Below are 19,411 nucleotides of genomic sequence, written 5' to 3'. Positions count from 1 at the left end.
ATATTAATAATATGAGCCACACTTATCTAAAAGTACTTCAATCACTTTTTCTCTATACATTATTAATTTTGTCTTAAAACATGTACTGTCAACTACTAAAAATAATTTTTATGGGCGAGAAGGTAGGATACAAAAGTACTTCAGAATTACACATATTTTTATTACATCCCAATTACTCTAATAATCATATTTCCATTACATCGTGACGATTTGATTGCATGGATATTTTCCACATTCTAGCGTAAAATGAGGAGTAGAATAAAAGCGTAGAAAATATATTAACGCGTGGGACTGAATGATGATGTTGAAACTTGTTAAGTTTAATCAGGAAATAATTATAGTATTATATAGAGTGATGATATTGGACCTACAACTACTACTACTAGATCATATATATAAATTAAGATGTGTGTTTTGTGGATGCTCTTCATCACCACACTAATGTTGCAATGAATGTTTCAAATTCGAGCAGAGAATTGCAAGCATTGATAGATTTTAGATGGCCTCATACCAACTCCTCAGCTCATCACTGCCACTGGGAAGGCATTACCTGTGATGATCATGGCCGAGTTGCAGAGATAAGCCTGCAATCTAAAGTTGGATGCGATGATAAACCTTGGTGGTGTCACGATGTTGGCTATTGGTCTCTTTCACTATCAAATCTCACTAACTTAGAAGTGCTTCTCATTTCTTATAATAGCATTTTCGGTGCCATTCCTTCTGCAATAGGAAGCATATCCAAACTAACTCATCTCGACTTATCATACAATTCACTCAAAAGTGAGCTGCCTCTTTCACTATCAAATCTCACTAACTTAGAGGTGCTTAGCATTTCTTATAACAGGATTTTCGGTACCATTCCTTCTGGAATAGGGTACCTCCTCCATTTGATTGCTCTTGATTTGAGCTTAAATAACATCAATGGCTCTTTGCCCTCAACTAAGAGCCAATTAGCAAGATTGGAAATCTTGAAATTGGATGGCAATAGCTTGGGAGGTGTTTTTGAAGCAGGAATACGCATGCTTCCTTCTATCAAAATGATAAATCTAAGTAGGAATTCAATCAAAGAACAGATACCTCTACAGTTTGGATGTGTTGCTAATGCACAACTTCTCAATATCGATCTTTCTTGGAACCAACTTATTGGTGAAGTCCCTACATCTATTTCAAGTTTGGAGGGAATCAATTTTTCCTATAATAATTTAGAAGGTGAGATTCCAGCCAACGTATGGCATAAGTTTGGGACCGAATCGTTCCGCAAAAACACCAATTTACATCCTCCCGTGGCATCCAGGATTACGGTTGAAATTATTTATTATCTAATCTTTGTGTTTTTTATATTATGTGGGATCTATTTCATTTTTTTCACAAGGGGAAGGAATGGTGCCTCTTCGGTCACACCCGATCCCAAACATGGAGACATATTCAAGATTTGGAACTTCGATGGCAACATTGCCTATCAAGACATCATTGACGCAACACAAGACTTTGACTTGAGATGCTGCATTGGAACTGGAGCATACGGGAGCGTCTACAGAGTCCTACTGCCCACTGGAAGACTTGTTGCGGTTAAAAAACTTCACAGATTTGAAGGTGATAATCCTACCTTCGACTCCTCTTTTAGGAATGAAGCCGGGGTTCTCTCTCAGATTCGCCATCGCCATATTGTCAAGCTTTTTGGTTTTTGTCTGCACCAACGGAGCATGTTTCTTATCTACGACTACATGGAAAGAGGAAGCCTCTTTAGCGTGTTGAAGTATGATGACGAAGCCGTGGAGCTAAACTGGTAGAAGAGGGTAAATGTGGTGAAGGGCATTGCAAATGCCCTATCTTACATGCATCACGATTGCAGCCCTCCTATTTTACACAGAGACATTTCGAGCAGTAACATACTCTTGGATTCAGAGTTTGAAGGTTGTTTATCTGATTTTGGGACGGCTAGATTGTTGGATCCAGATTCATCCAATCAAACAATACTCGTGGGAACTCGGGGCTACATTGCACCAGGTATGCATCATAACACATAACATAGTTTCAAGTAACTTTTATTATGATGATGGCATGTTTGTTGGGTGCAGAGTTGGCTTTCACTATGGTGGTTACAGAAAAATGTGATGTGTACAGCTTTGGAGTTTTGGCATTGGAAGTCATGTTCGGAGATCATCCGGGGGATATCATTTCCTCCATGATGACGATGAAGAGATCCACTCAGTTTGCTCAAAACATGATGGTGCAACAACTCTTGGACAAGAGGCTACCATCTCCAGAAGAAGATGTGAGATTGTCGATGGAAGTGGTTGGAGTGGTGAAAACAGCATTGAAATGCATCAGTTGCGATCCAAAGCTGCGGCTGTATATGAAGGAGGTGTCTCAGGAGCTCGCTAAGCACCCACCGTGGTTGACAATGCCATTCCGCTCTGTATCAGTGCTACATCTCATGCATTCAGATTGAACTCACAGCCCCTCTTCTATAATAAATTTACAGATGCTCAGTAGACATATGAAAATGCTCTGTTTTCCTCTGTTTCCTTAGTCTTTTCCTTCTTCGTGAACAATGCTGTGATATTTTCTATAATTATGATCAAATGTATGTTGGTATAATATATTATTGGGACTCTTTAACATAATTAATGTGATTTAAAACTGTCACATTTTACAGCAGGGAACTTTATCAGTTCAACCACATGGAGTGTTGGTTCCACTAGATACATTCTTTTACTCTGTTACTTTACAAATTAAGTTATTTTAGATAGCTTACTCCTATGTAAATTGCATTACTAGTAAAAAATTAATAGGTGCATGCTTCTAGAAAATAATTTTTATTAAAATTAGAAGATCTTTATAAACACAAGATCTTCCGAGTCAACTCTAAACTCTTGCTACAACATTTCCACACTTCCCTAAATCCATAATGTGGAGGTGTTTTATAGTATTACAAGCACTAAGCCTATAGCTAAGTTGGTGGAGCACCTTGTTACACGCATGCCAACAATCCAAAAAATGTATCTTATTCAAAAATCAACGTCATACTCTATAATAGCTAAGTAATTATTTATATATCTATTTTGGAAACTTTCTCATCACTTTTTTTATTCTCGTCTATTTTCACTTGTCACTTTCTCTCATATTTTACCAATCGTGTAGTATAACTCATGTCATACACAAATGGGACTATTTTCGTATGGACAGAGAGATTTTAAGAAAGCTAATAACTCAATAAGTTGGACTTTTCTATTTAGAAAAAAAATATTATCATCAAAGCGAGTGATTTAATTTGAGAACTGTCTTAAAATGAGAACCTATCCGTTGGCCACCATACGTTTTGTACTTGTACTTCCAAGTGATAAGTTATCAACTTCTCATTTTAAGTAAATGACATTCCCCAATTGAACCACTCCCTAATCCATATCTTTTCTAAAATTATTGAAATCTTGCATGAAGTTCCGAAATGAATAATAATCCAGAGAACAACCTTGTTTAAGAAAATGAGTGTAATATTTTTTTAGGTCAATATTCAAAATTTGCTTTCGAAACAGAAAAGCGTGTATCATTAAGGCCTTGTAGACTGGGTTGGAATTGAGGTAGGGTTACAATTTACATGACATGAGTAGACTTCTAAGTCAAGTTCAATGACAATTGATAGCCATTTATTTCCAAGACTCAAATTTCAATTAATAATGTATCTAAAGTTTGTAAAACACTTAAGAGGTATGCATGAAAAGAATCACTTATGCAGAAACTAGATAATATAAGCAATGGATGTCGTCTTTGTTGCTTTCATCATTATTAGCATATTATTATTGAGTGATGTAGTTGCAGCAAATGTTTCAAACCCGAGCAGAGAACTGGAGGTGTTGATGGCTTTTGAGTGGCCTCATACTCATATGAAATCCAACTCCACCGTCTGCAAGTGGCAAGGTATCACTTGCAATGATGGTGGTCGTGTTACAGAGATAAGCCTGCAAACTCAAGTAGGATGCACTACTATTCCTTGGTGTCACGATCTTCGCTATTTGGATCCGCTTGTTTTCACATCTCTCACCAGCATTCATCTCGCCTCATGTGGTCTCTATGGACTTATTCCATCACAAATAGGTTACCTCTCCGACCTATCTTATCTCAATTTCTCGAATAATCTACTCACTTCTGAGTTACCTCTTTCATTGGCAAATCTGAGTAAATTACTTGTGCTCGACCTCTCTTCTAATGAGTTTTATGGTGTCATTCCACCTGACATAGGAAGCTTATCCAAACTTACTCATCTCAATTTGTCATACAATCGACTCCAAAGTGAGGTGCCTTTCATATTGGTAAATCTGAGTGAATTACTTGTGCTCGACCTCTCTTCTAATGAATTTTCTGGTGTCATTCCACATGACATAGGAAGCCTATCCAAACTTACTCATCTCGACTTGTCATACAATTCACTTTGGAGTGAGCTGCCTCTTTCACTATCAAATCTCACTAACTTAGAGGTGCTTCTCATTTCTTCTAATAGCATTTCCGGTGCCATTCCTTCGGGAATAGGGTACCTCCTTCATTTGATTGCTCTTGATTTGAGCAACAATTACATCAATGGCTCTTTGCCCTCTATTATGAGCCAATTAACAAGATTGGAAATCTTGAAATTGGATGGCAATAGGTTGGAAGGGGTTTTTGAAGCAGGAATACACATGCTTCCTTGTATCACAACCATAGGCCTCAGTAGGAATTCTATGTATGGACAGATACCTATTCCGTTTGGAGATGTTCCTAATGCAAAGTTTCTCGATATCAATCTTTCAGTGAACCATCTTTTTGGTGAAATCCCTGAATCTGTTTCACGTTTGCATGGAATTGATTTGTCCTTCAATAGTTTGGAGGGCCACATTCCACCCGACGTGTGGCTTAGATTTGGGAGAGAATCGTTCCTTGGGAATCTCAATTTAAATCTTCCGACTACATCCACAATTGATGTGGAAATTCTTTACTATGTAATCTTTGTGTTTTTCATTTTCTGTGGAATCTATTTCATATTCTCCAAAAGAAGGGAGAAGAAATCAGCATCAGTCACACCTCGTCCCAAACATGGAGACATATTCACAATTTGGAATTTCGATGGCAACATCGCCTATCAAGACATTATTGAAGCAACTGCAGACTTTGACTTGAGATACTGCATCGGAATTGGAGGCTATGGGAGCGTCTACAGAGCTCTACTGCCCACCGGAAAAGTTGTTGCCGTTAAGAAGCTTCACAGATTTGAAGGAGATAATCCTACTTTTGACTCCTCTTTTAGGAATGAAGCCGAGGTTCTCTCTCAGATTCGCCATCGCTATATTGTCAAGCTTTTTGGCTTTTGTCTGCACCAACGGAGCATGTTTCTCATCTACAACTACATGGAAAGAGGAAGCCTCTTTAGCGTGTTGAAGTATGATGACGAAGCCGTGGAGCTGACCTGGAAGAAGAGGGTAAATGTGGTGAAGGGCATTGCAAATGCCCTATCTTACATGCATCACGATTGCAGCCCACCTATTCTACACAGAGATGTATCGAGCAGCAACATACTCTTGGATTCAGAGTTTGAAGGTTGTTTATCTGATTTTGGGACAGCAAGATTGTTGGATCCAGATTCATCCAATCAAACAGTACTTGTGGGAACTCGGGGCTATATAGCACCAGGTATGCATAATTACATATTTTCAAGTAATTGTATTAATTACGATGACATGTTTGTTGGTTGTAGAGTTGGCCTTCACAATGGTGGTTACAGAAAAATGTGATGTGTATAGCTTCGGAGTTTTGGCATTGGAAGTCATGTTTGGAGACCACCCGGGGGATTTCGTTTCCTCCATGATGATGATGAAGAGATCCACGCAGTTTGCTCAAAACATGATGGTGCAACAACTCATTGACAAGAGGCTACCATCTCCGGATGAAGATGTAAGAGTGTCAAGGGAAGTGGCTGGAGTGGTGAAAACAGCACTGAAATGCATTAGCTCTGATCCAAAGTCGAGGCCGTCAATGAAGGAGGTGGCTCAGGAACTTGCTAAGCATCCACCACGATTGCCAATGCCTTTCCGCTCCATATCAGTGCTTCATCTCATGCACTCAGACTGAGCTCACAACTGCCTTAAACTGCCTCTTCTTGAATAAAGATTAAATGTTTTGGTGTATGATGCATCTTCGTAATAGTTAAGTAGCTCCACTCTTAACATATTTATTAAACTCCAACAGGGATCTTTATTAGTTAAGCAACATGTAGCGTTGGTTCCATTGTTGAAAACAACAAAAAGAAATTCTAATAAATGAATCTCTCATCTTGTTAGATGCCAACCCTAGTTGATGGTACAACGTATCTGTGTAATAGTATAAATTGCATGCTTGTATTAAACTCTAAAATCTTGATACACACTTCTTGTCATTGCACCAAGTCATCTAGATGGTTATCACAAACATAAGCATCTTAACTGAAAGTGCAAATCTTTGAAGACAAGAACCATAAGCATCAACAAAATAATTGACAGGGCAAGTCTTTGGAGTTTGGAAACAATAACCATAACAATAAGAGGGTAACGGCAAATGTTTCAACTTGACAAAATAAGTGAATGTGAATAAATATGACATAAAAACTGGTCAGTTATAATTTGCTAATGTAACACAATTCAAAACTAGGATAACATAACCTCAAGGAGCATTACATGTCAAAAAAACATCCAACCAAAAAACCTCATGACTAGGAGTATGTTCTTCAATCACCCTTTTTTCGGGAGGAGCAGCCCTCGGTGAGGCGGGCATGGCCACCAGTCGGTTGGCACACCGTCTGGCAGTTTCCGCACACAACAACGGTTTGAGAGTGGCTGAAAACAGTGGTTCTGCAAATACATACACATTTACATACATAAATTAACAGCACACATCAACCAAAACAACAAGCATTTTATAATACATCAACAATTGATTCACAATATCATAATTTGTTTAAACAATCTAATAATATTGAAAGAACTTACATGTTGAAGCAACCCTGGCACTTAACATCCTACAAAATCACAGAAATTCCCAATTAAAATCTAACAGAAAACAATAGCATGAAAATCGAAAATTAAAAAAATTAGATAACTATTATTACCATGAAGAATGAGTTTGTAAAACCAACACACACCAACACACATAACAAGATCGCCGGGATTGATTTTTCACTGTACATAATGGCGCTGCCTCTTCTCCTCCTTCTCCTTCCTTCGTGACCCTTCTCCACTCGACGCAAGTTCCTCCTCGGCACTTGATTCTATCTCTGGATTCACTGTAACTGTGGCCTCTTTTGTTGATACTATGCTTGTCGGTCTGCATCAAACTCATAGAGTAACTTTTCACTGATTTCCTCGAAAACCAAGGCTATACAATCCTGAGAGGATGTGAATTAATCCCTTGCACAAGAAAAATGAATCCAATAATCGCACTCTGAACATGAGAAAGCAGCTTGATCTACCAATCCCGGAATGATTTTGTGGCAATGCCCACATTTCTCATTTCTTCCGTAAGAAAGCATCCGTTTAAGTGTGAGAGGATGAGAGTGACAAGGAATATCAAATTTGCCTCCGAACTTGACTTTGGACAAATAGCCAAGCGAGGGAATGCAGTTTACGTGGAAAGAGTAGTCACATTTAGCACAATGGTAGAACCAATACTTGCACTCTATGCCTTCCTCACACACCTCGCATATGTCTTGATCACTACCAATACTATTACTAGTACCGTTAGTGATCAAGTTCAGTGGATGTTGATCGAATTCACGAAAACGAACCCTTTTTGGTAGCAAGGCGCACCTTATATGAATAAAGAAATCACAGATAGTGCACTTATAGACATCATAAACGATGGAGCCACGGGAACAACAACTGATGGGGGAGGCCCGCCAAAAAAGAGTGGTGTGAAAGAGAAAGTGTTGACTGTGTGAGATGTGCTTTATAATGCTTGGAGAAGCCATGCATGACATATCAACCATCATGCAGGGGATATGATTCAAACGAATACCAGTCTCAGGAAAGAAGTAGCAAGGTGCATTGCAAGGAAGATAACAGAACATACAGTAAAATATTGAATTGAAGCACAATTTGGCCTGGTATGGACAAGGTTGTGCCTTCATTATATTGTTACCGTAACCAATTGGAATCTCAAACTTGATAATGGGGAGACGCTCTGAACACACTTTATGAGCAAGGAAAGAGCAACCGCCAGTTTGTTGAGAGCATCTGTAAAATGGAGATGGAATAGTAATGGTTTGTATGCATATATCACACACTAGTTTTTTGTAATTATGCTTGTGATCCTCTGCCTCATCACCAACTAGGATCAAAGGATGCTCGTGAAAATTCTCATTTTCATGACTAGGATCCTCATCAGGTTGGGAGTATGTATGGATCTCCAAACTTGGAAATGTGCCAAACTCGTCGGCCGGCAATTGGATCAACTCTATCCTTGTTTCTGCAATTAACGAATATATTGATATTGGTATATGAAGTGGAGTGAATGGGTTATGGTACATATATATGATCCTTACGTACTGATTTGAATATTCTCGAGTCCACATCTGACATGAGAAAATTCCAAGGTTTGGGGACACAAATATATGGCATTATGGGTAGGAAGCAAGGATTTGTGGCAAACGATGCACTTGTGATATTGGGAAATGGCAGGAATAGAATATACGAGAAGGAAAGGCCAAGGAATAGAGAGGAGATTGAGAGCGGTAGGCAGTATGGTGCAGTCTTGATGAATCCAGAATTTACATTGTTGGCAGGAGAAGAAGAAACCATCATGTCTCTCCCCACACGCATCACAACGAGTCAAAATCTCTCTACAGTGAGCCACGAGGGGGTGAGGTGGATGGCTCGTGTTTGGTTTTGATCTCTACATCATCCACTGCTGTGGATCCAAAGGATGCATTTTAAAATCGCAATATACACATTCGTAGAAGAAATTGGGACTTCCTCCTAAGAGACCAAGAGTGTGGTATTTATGATTGGGATGGATGAATTCTTGTTGGATTTTGTGCGCACATGATTCGTGCAGAAAAATATCACAAGCAGCAATGGTGCAAGTGTAGGAGGGAGCAGATAGAATTGGCAAACCACAAATTTGACAAGAATGATAGTTATCAGTAACATCCACTTCCTTATCATCTACTACAAACGAGATCAACGGATGAGGATGACTGAAATGCCTATCACCCTCCATATCACCTGTCATTCGAAAAACTGAGAAACATGGTGTTCAAACATTGACAACAACTTCGAATAAAAGTAACCACCAATTTAGGTAGCCAAATATGAATACAATTTCTCTATGAAGCAAGCTAACTATTGGGTTATATGCATAATTCTATATACAATTAGAACAAAGAAAACAGATCAACTCAAAAAAACCAACCTAAGGTAACAGAAGTCGACGAAATGCGAAGTGCCTCTGAATATTTTCTCTTGACTGATGAATGCAATTGAATGTGAGTGAGGAGAAGATGGCAACAACTTCAAATATATATGTGAATGTTTTAGATGGAATATATAATGATGCGTGCTACATTAAACACTGAGTAAAGTTTTTGTTAAAAATACCATGTTGCTAGTTTCTTTGTTCCTTCCGAAAATCGTGTCGATATTTGATTATTTGGTAATCAAGTAAGGTTTGTTACATGTCCACCTAAATAGTAGTTTGATAATTTCGCCTCAATGTATCACATCTATTGTCAAAAATATTCATTTCATAAAATATGTCTAAGAGTAAAGTATGTACCACTAAAACTTGAGTAATTCTTTTCAAGCAGCAAAGTCTGCACCTTTATTCTAAAGAGAGAGAAAAACATTTGATAATATTAATTAGTTGGCTTCGTCGACCAAGTAAAGAATTATATAATCATATAAGATGCTATATACTATAGTACATTTGCTTTCTTCTTGGATTTGGTATATATACTAATGAAAATTTTAATTTCTACAGAATTACATATATGAGAAATACTTTTTACTCTTCTATCTTAACAATTCTTTTAATTTTTATTTTTGGGATGGTCTCTAATATATTAGCAAATTTGAATATCAAATGAAATATGTATTACAAGAACTAAAGGATGTAGCTCAGTTGAAGGAGCCCCTTTTTAACATGCATGCCAATGTTTGCAATTGCAAGTTTTATATAAAGTGTTATGACAAATAGGGCAATTGTGAATCGAGAAACAAAAGAACGTAAATAGACACAGAATTTATGTGGTTCACCAACGTTGTGTTGGCTACGTCCACGGGCAAAAACGGAAAACAAATTGTATTATGACTGCAGTTTTCAGATACAGATTATGTGCTCTACTCTCATATATATAGGCACACATTAGACAAACTGGGCTTAGGAAACATAATCCTATCCCTATTAGAAAACCTAATCCTATACAAATTCAAGGCATACTAACAAATCTCCACCTTGACTTGAATTCTCCCTTGCAGACGCATCATCATAACACGAACAAACTTCTCCATTCTTGCCTCAGATTTGCCCTCCACGGGCAACTAATAGCTCATGACATTAAGCAAGTCCAAACAATGTTGGAACTTGCTCTGCGGGACCGACTTGGTGAACATATTAGCAGGATTATCAGCAGTACCTACTTTCTTCACCTCAATTCTCTTCTCATCTCTTAGAAAATGATACCTCACATCAATATGCTTAGTCCTTTCATGATGGACTTGATCCTTGGCTAAACAAATAGCGCTCTGACTGTCACAAAACACAACAGCTTGATCTTGATGTAAACCAAGATCACCAACTAGCCCTTGCAACCATATTCCCTCTTTAGCAGCTTCTGTCAATGCCATATACTCTGCTTCAGTAGTAGACAAAGTAACTGCAGCCTGCAAAGTTGCTTTCCAACTAACAACAGAACCACTAAGAGTGAAAACATAACCGGTCATAGATCTTCTACTATCGACATCTCCAGCGTAGTCAGAATCAGAATAACCAGTCACTAAACAGTGAGTATCACCTTCATAAATGAGACCAACATCAGACGTACCTCTCAAGTAACGAAAAATCCTCTTCACAGCCTGCCAGTGCTCCTTTCCAGGATTTCCCATGAACCTGCTAACAACGCTGACAGCATGCGCTATATCTGGGGCCTAGTACAGACCATGGCGTACATCAAACTCCCTACTGCATTAGAGTACGGGACTCGAGACATGTACTCTTCCTCAACTTCGGATTTCGGTGCAAGATCAGATGACAAATGAATGTTTGTGGCACTTGGAGTATCAATAGCCTTAGATGCAGACATGCCAAATCTTGACAAAATCTTCTCAATGTAGCTCTTCTGTGACAGAGAAAGCTTTTTCTTTTCTCTATCTCTAGAAATCTCCATGCCCAGAATTTTCTTCGCAACACCCAAATCCTTCATATCAAACTCAACACTAAGCTGAGCTTTCAACTTCTGTACTTCAGACTTTGACTTCGCAGCTATAAGCATATCATCCACATATAGAACAAGATAGACCATAGAACCATCGTCAGCTTTGTTGTGATAGACACAACAATCATACGGACTCCTGCTGAATCCCAGCTTGATCATGTAACTGTCAAACCTCTTATACCACTGCCTCGGAGACTGCTTTAGTCCATACAAGGACTTCTTCAACTTGCACACATAATCCTCCTTGCCCGGAACCACAAATCCCTCTGGCTGAGTCATGTAGATATCCTCCTCAAGCAATCCGTGTAGGAAAGCCGTCTTCACATCTAGTTGCTCAAGCTCCAAATCATAATGTGCAACTATTGCAAGTAACACTCTGATGGAAGTATGTCTGACCAGGGGTGAGAATATCTCATTATAGTCAACCCCCTCCTTTTGCGTGAACCCTCTTGCAACTAGACGAGCCTTGTATCTAATGCCCTCATCTGGTGTAGTGCCTTCCTTCTTCTTGAAAATCCATTTGCAAGTAACAATCTTTCTCCCCTTAGGCCGTGGAACCAATTCCCAAGTCAGGTTCTTCAAAAGTGATTCTATCTCTTCTTGCATTGCAGCGAGCCACTTGGCACGCTCACTGCCTGAAATAGCTTCCTTGTAGGTAGGTGGTTCATCTGCCGAAGGCTCATCTTCGACCTCATTGGCAACCTGCAATGCATATGCCATCATATCCTCAAAACCATACCTCAACGGAGGCTTCACATTTGTCCTCCTAGCTCTGTCAATAGCAATGCTTCTCTGACGAGCTTGTGGATGAACATCCGAACTAGAAGTATCGGCGGCTTCAGCAGTAGTGTGTTGATCTTCTCCACCTTGGAGTTGTGATTCACTCACATCATGAGTGACTTGCAGCTCCACTTGTTCATCAACACCATCCAAATCCTCTGTAGCAATAGACTTCACAGTAGAGTTAAGCATAGAATTTTCATCAAATACCACATTCCGACTGAGAATAATTCTACCCTCTGAAGATGACCAAATTCTGTACCCCTTAACTCCATCTCCATAACCTACAAATACTCCCTTCTTAGCTCTTGGCTCCAATTTACCTTCACTCACATGATAGTAAACAGTACTCCCAAAAACTCTCAACATAGAGTAATCTGCAGGTGAATCAGACCATACCTCGTACGGTGTCTTGCAGTCAATGCCAGTGTGAGGTCCACGGTTGATCAGATAACAAGCCGTGTTTACTGCCTCTGCCCAAAACTTCCTAGTCAAACCGGCTTGGAAGAGCATGCATCTTGCTCTCTCCAACAACGTCTGATTCATGCGTTCTGCCACACCATTCTGCTGTGGTGTATGTCTAACGGTGTGATGGCGAACGATCCCTTCACTCCTACAAAACTCATCGAACTCAGACGAACAAAATTCCAGACCGTTATCTGTTCTCAATCGCTTGATCTTCTTCTCAGTCTGGTTTTCAATTAGAGTCTTCCACTCTTTGAACTTCTTGAATGCCTCACCTTTATGCTTCATCATAAACACCCAAGTCATTCTCGAGTAGTCATCAATCATCGACACAAAATACTTGCGTCCTCCAATAGACTCAACACGTGAGGGACCCCAACAATCCATATGAATGTAGTCAAGTGTCCCCTTCGTTCGATGAACACCCTTCTTTGGAAACTTGCTGCGATGAAGCTTCCCCAACACACAGTGTTCACAGAAATCAAGTTTCTGCACCTTATGGCCCGAAAGAAAATCACGATTCGACATGATTCTCATGCCACGTTCTCCCATATGACCGAGCCTCATATGCCACAACTTGGTCATATCCTTGGTTGCAACCTCGGATGATGCAATATCAGCAGAATTTGCTACGATGGAACCTCTCAGAACATACAAGGTACCCCGTTTCAAAGCTATCAGAACCACCTTCGAACCTTTCAAAATACGCATTACTCCACCTTCACCTTTGAAACTGAACCCCTTACTATCAAATGTACTTAGGGATATCAGATTCTTCGTCATCTGTGGAACATGCCTAACATCGTTCAAGGTGCAGAAGACCCCATCATAAGTCCTAATCTTGATTGAGCCGATGCCAACCACCTTGCAGACAGCACTGTTGGCCATGGTAACATTGTCTCCATCTATCTGCTCATAAGTGTTGAAATACTAGGACAGAGATGATATAACGCTCCAGAATCCAAAATCCACACATCATTACAGCGTGGCTGTTCATCCGCAACCAAGGCCAATTCTTCTTCCGAATTTGTGTCATCAGCTTCTGCCACAGTCGCAGAACCATGAGCATCTTCCTTCTTGCCCAATTTCTTCTTTATCCTTGGACAATCAGCCTTCCAATGCCCTGGTTCTTTACAATATCTGCAGATGTCATCTGGCTTAGGGCCTTTAGGACCTTTTGAACCTTTTGAGTTCTGCTTCTTCTGTCCGAATTTCTTCTGTCCTTTACCCGTAACAGATAATCCCGATGGCAGATCTTCTGTGGCTGAACTCATTGCCTGTTGACCATCCTCTCTGATGTGGAGAGCAGATCGAACATCCTCCAACGAAAGAGTTTCCTTTCCAGTCATAAAAGACTCAACAAAATTTTCGTAAGATTCAGGCAGAGACACAAGCAAAATTAAAGCAGCATCCTCGTCTTCTACTTTAACTTCAACATTACGCAAATCTAGCAAAATTTTATTCAAATTTTCCAGATGATCCCGAAGGGGCATACCTTCCTGCATGCGTAACCGAAACAAACGTTGCTTCAAGAGCAACTTGTTGGTTAGAGACTTCGTCATGTATAGACTCTCCAACTTTTCCCAAAGAGCAGCAGCCGTCTCCTGATCCGCAACTTCGATGATAACATCGTCAGACAGGCTCAATATGATGGTCGAGTGGGCCTTTTCGTCTAGGGTTGTCCACTCCTTATCATCCTCTGTAGCCTTCTTTGTTTTGAGCGGCTCCCACAAACCCTGCTGCTTCAGCAGAGATCGCATCTTGATCTGCCATAAACCAAAACTATTTCTCCCGGTGAATTTGTCAACCTTCACGTTCAAAGCAGACATCTCGATTTACCAGACAAAACCCTCGCAGCGGAATTCAAAACCCTAGTTCGAAAACCAAGGCTCTGATACCAGTTTGTTATGACAAATAGGGCAATTGTGAATCGAGAAACAAAAGAACGTAAATAGACACAGAATTTACGTGGTTCACCAACGTTGTGTTGGCTACGTCCACGGGCAAAAACGGAGAACAAATTGTATTATGACTGCAGTTTTCAGATACAGATTATGTGCTCTACTCTCATATATATAGGCACACATTAGACAGACTGGGCTTAGGAAACATAATCCTATCCTTATTAGGAAACCTAATCCTATACAAATTCAAGGCATACTAACATAAAGTGACAGATCAAGAATCATACATATACAAACTAGAAAATACTATAGGTCTGATGGATGTTGTATTTGCTGCTAATGCTATTATCATTATTATGAGCATCGGCGTATTGTTGAGTAATACAGTTGCAGTAAATGTTTCAAACTCGAAGATGGAATTGAAGGCGTTGATGGATTTTGGGTGGCCTCATGTGAGCTCCACTGTCGATGGAAAGACATCACTTGGAATGATCGCCTACAGTCTCAAGTAGGAAGCAATGATGATGAACCTGAGTGCACTCAGAGAAAACTAGATCAAAGAGAATAGATAGACTAAAACAAAACTGAGGAAGTGCATTAAAAATGATATATTCAACTCACAATAAATAATATTGTCCTCAAAATACATAAAAAAAATAGGCAATTCAAATATTGTAAATAATTAAGTAATTCACTAAATACACACACCTCACCAGCAACAATTACAGTTTCTTAAACAGAGTAAATTCATCTATTCCACAATTACATCATTACGGTACAAGTAATTGATCTTTCGGCTTCAAGAATATCATACCACTTCTGTGCATCGGTTTCCTCGAAAACCAAGGATGTACAATTGTGAGAGGATGTGAATGAATCCCTCGCACAAGAAAAATGAATCCAATAATCGCATTGTGAACATGAGAAAGCCGCTTGATCTACCAATCCTCGAATGATTTGGTTGCAATACCCACACCTCTCATTTCTTCCATAAGTAAGCATCCGTGTGAGTGTGAGAGGATGAGAGTGACAAGGCATGCTACTTTTTCCTCCAAACTTGACTTTCGACAAATATCCAAGCGAGGGAATGCAGTTTACGTGGAAAGAGTAGTCACATTGAGCACAGTGGTAGAACCAATACTTGCACTCTATACCTTCCTCACACACCTCACAGATGTCATGATCACTACTTGTACTATTACTAGTACCCGTAGTGATCAAATGCAGAGGATGTTGATCGAATTTATGAAAATGAACCCTTTTTGGTAGTAAGGCACACCTTATATGAATGTAGAAATGGCACGTAGTGCACTTATAGATATCATGAACGGTGGGGCGGCGGGAACAACAAGTGATGGCGGAGGTCTGAATCAATTGGCTGGTGGTGCGAAAGAGAATGTGTTGGCTGTGTGAGCTGTGCTTTATAATGTATGGGACAGCCATGCACGACAGATCAGTGAAGAGACCTAAATCATCTTCTGGAATGTAGTAGCAAGGTGCATTGCAAGGAAGACAACAGCAACAGCAGAGAAATATTGAACTGAAGAACCATTTGTCCGGGTGCGGACAAGGTTGTGCCTTTAATACTACGTTGCCTACATCAATTGGAATCTCAAACTTGATAATGGAGAGAAGGTCTGCACAGACTTTATGGGCAAGGAAAGAGCAGCCGCCTTGTTGAGAGCATCTGTAAAATGGAGATGGAATAGGAATGGTTTGTATGCATATATCACACACTAGTTTTTTGCAATTATAAATATGATCCTCTTCCTCATCACCAACTAGGATCAAAGGATGCTTGTGAAAATTCTCAATTGCAAGCTTCTTGTTTTCATCATCACCAATACTATCATCTTTGTTTCTCTGGGAGTATGTACGGATCTCCAAACTTGGAAATGTGTCCAACTTGTCATCTGGCAGTTGGATCAACTCTAGCCTCGTTTCTGCAATGAATGTATTATAGTTAGTAGATATTATTAGTATATAAAGTCGTCTGAATGAGGTTTATATACAATCCTTACGTACTGGATTGAATTTTATCGAGTCCACATCTGACATGAGAAATGCTTAAGGTTTGGGGACATAAATAGATGGTGTTATGGGTATGAAGCAAGGGTTTGTCGCAAACAATGCACCAACTATATCGGGAACTGGCAGGAATAGAATATACGAGAAGCAGAGGCAGAGGACGAGAGGGGAGCGTGATAGCAGTAGGCAGTATGGTGTGCAGGCTTGATGAATCCAGAAATTACAGAGTTGGCATGAGAAGAAGAAACCGGCATGTCCCTCCCCACAGGCATCGCAACGAGTGAAAATCTATCTACAGTAAGCCATGAGAGGGTGAGGTGGATGGCTCTTGTGTTTGCTTTTGATCTCTACACCATCCACTGCTGCTGCTGCTGCATCCAAAGGATGCATTTTGAGACGGCATTAATTACATTCGTAGAAGTAACTGGGACTTCCTACTTGGAGATAAAGGGGGTGGTCTTTAAGATTGGGAAGGATTAATTTTTGTAGGATTTTGTGGGCACATGATTGGTGCAGAAAAAAATCACAAGCAGCAAAGGTGCAAGTGTAGGAGGGAGCAGATAGAATTGGCAAACCACATATTTTGCAAGAATGATAGTTATCAGAAGCATCCGCTTCCATCTCATCACGAAAGGATGTCAATGGATGATCATGACTGAAATGGCTATCACCCACCATACCAACTCTATACCTGTGATTCAAAAAACAGAGAGGATTAGTAGAAGAAGAAAATGTGTTAATTTTTGCCAAAAATGAAAATGAGTAACAAACTAACTACGAGCGATGCCGGAATATTACTCTACAAGGCGGAATTGCAACTGAATATTGTGGGTGAGTGATCACCAGATTTTGAGGAGTAGATGTGTGGAGACATGCACAACAACTTCGAATTTATACATGAATATGAATGCTTTAGATGGATGGAATAATGATGCTTTAGATTAAATTTATTAAAACCAACAAGGAATTTCAAAGTAGTGTTAAGAAAATACTAATCCCTCCGTTCCTGAAAGTTTGTTACACTTCTTTTCTGCACTCGTTTTGTAAAAATAATAATAAATATTTAAAGTGAGAAGAATATAGTAGAAGAAAAAGAATAATGTAGAAAAAGTCTTAACTAAACTATTTTCTATCTTAATTTTACAAAACAAGTACAGAAAAAAAGTGTGACAAACTTTCAGGGACAGAGAGAGTACTTCTCACGCAGTTAGATAAACCATTAGTCCTCTTCTGAAAGAAAAGTTATCTTGATTTGGTTCAATTTCATTCATGTTTTTTCATAAAGTTGTAAAATTTAACTTGAACAATTTATGAAAAGTTGTCTCCAACTCATTAAAGCATTCATAGTGGTTCAGCCCTCCCAACAACAGCCTTCCCACGGCCCATCCAAAAATACCCCCTGCCACATCATTAAGCCATCCCAAATGATCGAGAGATACAAATAAAATGAACTGCAACGACTCGAATATATAGAGTTCAAATCTTTTATAAAAAATAGAAATCGGTCGGCAGTTGCTGAGTTGCTCGGCGCACAATAGGCGCCGAGCCACCGCCATCAACCACTCGGCGATTGCCGACCTCACGGCGCCCCTCCCCACCCATTTTTTTCGCTCGCCTTGTGCAGTGGCACCGTCCTGACCGCCGAGCCGCACGGCCGGTGGGACGGCAGCCACTGCAAGCTCTTACACATATACATATACATCAATTTATTTACGATTTATACCATTATATGGCCTACCATTACAATTTATTAAACACTAATAATAATGCAGATTTCAAACCCACTAACACTATTTCAACTATTCTTCTCCCCTTATCTCTTTATAAATGATACATTAATTATTGTGTCATTTCTATAAAACAGAGTGAATGACAAGGATTCGTTAATATCATATTGTATCATTTTTTAAAACGATACTATTATTTGGAACCATCGACTAAGCAATGATTTATACAGTACTACTAATAAAAGATGTTAATTTTAGTCTATTTGCTTGCTTCATGGATTTGGTATCTAGTAATGAATATTTAATTTCTAAAGTTGTACGTATACGACAAATAAAAAATTTAAAGATATTAATGACTTTTCTCTTTATGATTAGTAGATGTTAATTAATCTATTTGCTTTCTTCAAGGATTTGGTATCTGCTAAAGTTGTACGCATATGGCAAATAAAAAATAAGATATTTTCTCTTTACCAATAGTTTAGGAGATATCAAGTGAGATAAATGATAAATCAAGCATATTTATGAGCTTTTGATATGTGAGCAACCAGTTTTAGTTAGCACTTCTTCTACCTCAACAATTTTTTTTTTTTTATGGTCTCTAATATTGGTTGTTTTGATTAAATTGAGATCTGAGACATTTTTTTCAATTATGTACCCAGGCCCATTATAAATCCAACTTAATCGCATACAGACCTAAACCCAAGATAGGTCCAAATAAGATTCACAATTTCATCTAATTTAAATATAGTTTTAGCTTTTGAGGATATTTATTTTATATTTTATATTTTAACAAAATTCCTGTTTACAATTATATTTTCTCAAAATAACAAAGTAAGTTATATATATACTCCCTCCGTCCCGTGTTAGTTGCACTTTTCATTTTCGGTCGCAGTTTTGAGATTGATTTTAAGTGTAGTAAGAGACCACCAAATAAATGGACACTTAATTAACTCTAATATATTAATTAAATACCCTAAATTATATTTAAAATAGAAACAATGTAGGTAGTTAGTAACAGACCGAAATTGAAAAGTGCAGGTAACACGAGACGGAAGGAGTATTTAAGTAAATAATAA

General features: G+C 39.0%; 2 protein-coding genes and 1 pseudogene across 3 annotated transcripts; 2 read left to right on the top strand and 1 right to left on the bottom strand.

Moving 5' to 3' along the window:
- The first annotated feature begins 461 nt into the window (after positions 1–461).
- Positions 462–2,560, top strand: LOC125216469 (MDIS1-interacting receptor like kinase 2-like). The gene is made up of 2 exons (XM_048118185.2): positions 462–2,007; positions 2,079–2,560. Exons 1-2 carry the CDS (start codon positions 1,836–1,838, stop codon positions 2,450–2,452), a joined length of 546 nt encoding a protein of 181 aa, XP_047974142.1. The 5' UTR covers positions 462–1,835; the 3' UTR covers positions 2,453–2,560.
- A 1,153-nt stretch (positions 2,561–3,713) lies between these two features.
- Positions 3,714–6,412, top strand: LOC125216468 (putative LRR receptor-like serine/threonine-protein kinase RPK1). The gene is made up of 2 exons (XM_048118184.2): positions 3,714–5,661; positions 5,726–6,412. Exons 1-2 carry the CDS (start codon positions 3,756–3,758, stop codon positions 6,097–6,099), a joined length of 2,280 nt encoding a protein of 759 aa, XP_047974141.2. The 5' UTR covers positions 3,714–3,755; the 3' UTR covers positions 6,100–6,412.
- Positions 6,413–15,222: 8,810 nt separating this feature from the next.
- Positions 15,223–17,421, bottom strand: LOC125212581 (uncharacterized; annotated as a pseudogene). The gene is made up of 3 exons (XR_016136272.1): positions 16,903–17,421; positions 16,606–16,828; positions 15,223–16,523 (listed from the first exon to the last, which is right to left on the bottom strand). The product of XR_016136272.1 is annotated as an uncharacterized LOC125212581 (transcript).
- Positions 17,422–19,411: the final 1,990 nt, after the last annotated feature.

This window comes from Salvia hispanica, chromosome 3, assembly GCF_029641045.1.
Source record: "Salvia hispanica isolate PSC_SH4W2 chromosome 3, Shi_PSC_v1, whole genome shotgun sequence".
Taxonomy (NCBI): Eukaryota; Viridiplantae; Streptophyta; class Magnoliopsida; order Lamiales; family Lamiaceae; genus Salvia; species Salvia hispanica.
This window is presented reverse-complemented; position numbering and strand designations above follow the sequence as displayed.